We start from the raw sequence: 1,997 nt of genomic DNA, 5'->3' as shown, positions 1-1,997 counted from the left end.
ATCCAAGATTTGTTGATAATTTGCTTGTGAACAGTGTAAAATTAGTCATTACTTGCTGCTAAATGCCTCTCTTTCAATGGTTTGGCCCTCCCCAATCTGATTCACCATCACTTGGCCCCCTCAATCGATTTTTTCTGGCTCCGCCATTGCCGGCTAGGCCGGAGGCGACGGAATGGTGGAGCTGGGAGGTGCGTGGAAGTGCCGCTTGCCATGGTGGCAGGCGGTTCGGCCGGTGACAACAGAGAGTGTGGGGAAGGAGAACCCAAATAGGAAGAACAACAATATATGAAAAAGTTCGACTTACATCAAATTTAAAATTTAGACGACTTACAAATAGTCGCTCACATGTCATTTAACAACACGAATGCATGTAAAAATGCATAGACAAAGGCAAAAGCGAATGAAAATGAAACAAAATAAAGAAACGGTAAAGAAGATTACATGATACATGGATTGCTGATTAGGATTCTGTGACAACTGACAGACTATATCACTTCATAAGAAGTAAAATTAATACACTTAGTATATCTCAACCCAGTTAGAGACCAATCATTCGCTAATGAATTAATAACAGGGATAAATTAGCCTCCGCCCTAGCAACAAGCTCGATTCCTTCGGAATCCGCACTCGGAAGTCGTTGAAGTTTCTACGGCAGCATTGCGAACGTCGAAATGTCGCCCCAGGACGGGATCGAGCCGCCGCAGTTGTTGTTGTCGTTCGACGTGGCGTTATCGTCCCCGCCGCCGCCGCTACTCCGGCTGCTGTTGATGTTGCTACTGGCGGCGCCCACGCCGGCAGCGGGTCGGGGCGGGGAAGGCAACGCGTAGGAGTTATCCATGAACCACGTCGTGGCCGCCGGCAGCGTCTCCATGCAGCCGGATAGCCCCGCCATCTGCAGGAAGGTGCCGCCTCCCCCGAACTGCGCGGCGGCTGGCATGCCATTGCTGCCACCACCGACGGCGTGGGGGTGGGAGGAGGAGGAGGCGCTAGGCGGGCCGAGGAACATGGTCGCGACCCGCTGCTGCTGCAGCTTCCAGTGGAGGTCCTGGTTGATGAAGCTGAGCGACTCGATGGACGACGCGATGGCGCTGCTCGCCGCTCCGTTCCCGGCTCCTCCTGATCCGTTGGTTGCGTGGCGTGCGGCGCCACCGCCGTTGGTTTCCCCCGAGGACCAGTCCCCGAACGGCACGTACTGGCCGACGACGGCCGGGGAGTGGAGCACCGGCAGCATGCCGACCACGCCGCGGAAGTCGCCGCCGCCACCAGGAAACCCGCCCACGCCCATCCTCGCGGCGTGCTGGTCCTGGTCGGCGGCGCCCCCGGCCGGGGTGGTGAGGGAGAGGCCGCGGGAGGCGGAGGAGGCGGAGCGGGAGCGCTTGTTCTTGCGGCAGCCGCCGCCGACGGGGACGCTGCGGAGCGCGCCGCCCTTGGTCCAGTACCGGCGGCAGGTCTTGCAGAAGTGGCGCGGCTGCGACAGGCTGTAGTTGTTGTAGTAGCAGAACTTGGTGTTGGGCGAGTCGCAGCGCGGGCACCTCACGGCCTGCTCCGCCGGGGGCGGCGGCAGGGCCGGCGGCGTGCCCGCCTTGCGCCGCCCCGCCCCCGCGTCGTCGGCCGTCGTGGACGCCATCCGATGACGTACGCGCGTACGTGGCCTCTTCTCCCAACGAGGCACGTAGGAAGCGAGAGGCAGCTAGCTAGCCGGCCAGCGACAGCGAGCAATGGTACGGCTGTGGATTGGGTGCTGGCCACGGACGCGGGGAGGAAGGTGGGAGGGGACACGGGCGCGTATATACGGAGGGAGAGGGAGACGGAGCACGGAGGTGGTGGAGGTGGAGATGGGAATCATGGGATCGATGTGGACGGAGGGTTTCCTGGCGGGGAGGGAATTAGGTTAGCCGTGAGCGGGTTATTGAATGGCGTCCCGTGCGATGCGAAGCTAGGCTGGCTGCGACTGTGTGCATGGGTTTAACGGGAGAGGGGAAAGCGACGGCGATCGT

The 1,997-nt window shown here is 60.3% G+C and overlaps 1 protein-coding gene across 1 annotated transcript; it reads right to left on the bottom strand.

The window, feature by feature from the left end:
* Positions 1-478: 478 nt before the first annotated feature.
* LOC119358848 (dof zinc finger protein DOF5.7-like) lies at positions 479-1,739 on the bottom strand. The gene has a single exon (XM_037625252.1). The coding sequence runs from the start codon at positions 1,625-1,627 to the stop codon at positions 647-649; it is 981 nt and encodes a 326-aa protein (XP_037481149.1). The 5' UTR covers positions 1,628-1,739; the 3' UTR covers positions 479-646.
* Between the last annotated feature and the right edge of the window lie 258 nt (positions 1,740-1,997).

Source organism: Triticum dicoccoides, chromosome 2A (assembly GCF_002162155.2).
Source record: "Triticum dicoccoides isolate Atlit2015 ecotype Zavitan chromosome 2A, WEW_v2.0, whole genome shotgun sequence".
In the NCBI taxonomy this organism is placed as follows: Eukaryota; Viridiplantae; Streptophyta; class Magnoliopsida; order Poales; family Poaceae; genus Triticum; species Triticum dicoccoides.
The sequence above is the reverse complement of the archived record's forward strand: the minus strand, read 5'-3'. Positions and strand labels throughout refer to the sequence as shown.

Coding starts and splice junctions, on each gene's coding strand:
- LOC119358848 (XM_037625252.1), bottom strand. CDS start 1,627: ATGGCGTCCACGACGGCCGACGACGCGGGGGCGGGGCGGCGCAAGGCG.